This window comes from Eimeria mitis, genomic scaffold (genome assembly GCF_000499745.2).
Source record: "Eimeria mitis Houghton genomic scaffold, Emh_scaff1797, whole genome shotgun sequence".
NCBI lineage: Eukaryota > Apicomplexa > Conoidasida > Eucoccidiorida > Eimeriidae > Eimeria > Eimeria mitis.
The window spans coordinates 3,313-4,339 of record NW_013570116.1 but is presented as its reverse complement, the minus strand read 5'-3'; the positions used below and the strand labels follow the sequence as shown (position 1 = coordinate 4,339).

Genomic DNA, 1,027 nt, shown 5'->3' with positions numbered 1-1,027 from the left:
ATATATATATATATATATATATATATATATATATATATATATATATATATATATATATATATTATAAAAATATTATATTATATGTATAAATAGGTCTTCATGTATCTCCTCGTTGCTGCTGACATGTTGGGTGTCTCCTTTCCTTGTTCAACTCATTTTCTGTTGCTTGTTACTGCTGCTGCTGCTGCTGCTGTTGCTGCTGCTGCTGCTGCTGTTGCTGCTGCTGCTGCTGCTGCTGCTGCTGTGCAGCTCGTGTTTGCTGCTACGCTCCCCGGTGTCTCCATGGCTGATAAAGTAGCAGATGAGATAAAGGCCTGGGTAGCAGACTGCAGGGCGACAGCAGCAGCAGCAGCAGCTGCTGCTGCTGCTGCAAAAGATAAGAGCAGCAGCAGCTCCCCTGCTGCAGATGAAGCAGCAGCAGCACCAACAGCAGCAGCAGCAGCAGCAGCAGGAGACAGTAAAAAGAGACACAGGGATAAAGACAGTGGAGGAGATAGACGGTCAAGGAAAGCAGCAAGAAGCAGCCACAGACGCAGCAGCAGCAGCAGCAGCAGCAGCAGCAGCAGCAGAAGCAGCAGCAGAAGCAGCAGCAGAAGCAGCAGTAGAAGCAGAAGAAACACCGAAAGAAATGCCGGTGGTGGAGGAGCTATCAATGGCCTCAGCAGCAGCAGCAGCAGCAGCAGCAGCAGCAGCAGCAGCAGCGGGAACGGAGTGAAGGAGCCTCAGGGGACCCTGGCGCCGTGGCAGCAGTCTTTGTATAGAGACAGAGAGAGAGACAGAGACAGAGAGAGAGACAGAGAGAGAGAAAGAGACAGAGAGAGAGACAGAGAGAGACAGAGACAAAGAGAAGGAGACAGAGACAGAGACAGAGACAGAGACAGCAGCACAGAGAGAAAAGCAACAAAAAAAGCAAAAAAGAAAAAAAACAAAGACAAAGACAAAGACAAAAAGAAAACCTCTTCTCTCCGTCTTAGACTCAAAACACCAACACCCAAAACAAAGAAATACACCAGCGACAGCGACTAAA

At 47.8% G+C, this 1,027-nt stretch overlaps 1 protein-coding gene across 1 annotated transcript in view; it reads left to right on the top strand.

Moving 5' to 3' along the window:
• The window catches only part of EMH_0043690 (dual specificity phosphatase, catalytic domain-containing protein, putative), a gene marked incomplete at both ends in the record, with an annotated part of 3,885 nt that extends 2,859 nt beyond the window's left edge, over nucleotides 1-1,026 (top strand). The window contains one exon of the mRNA XM_013495869.1: nucleotides 250-1,026. Within this exon, the coding sequence (XP_013351323.1) occupies nucleotides 250-1,026 (777 nt within the window). The remainder of the gene's footprint in view (nucleotides 1-249) is intronic.
• Nucleotide 1,027: the final 1 nt, after the last annotated feature.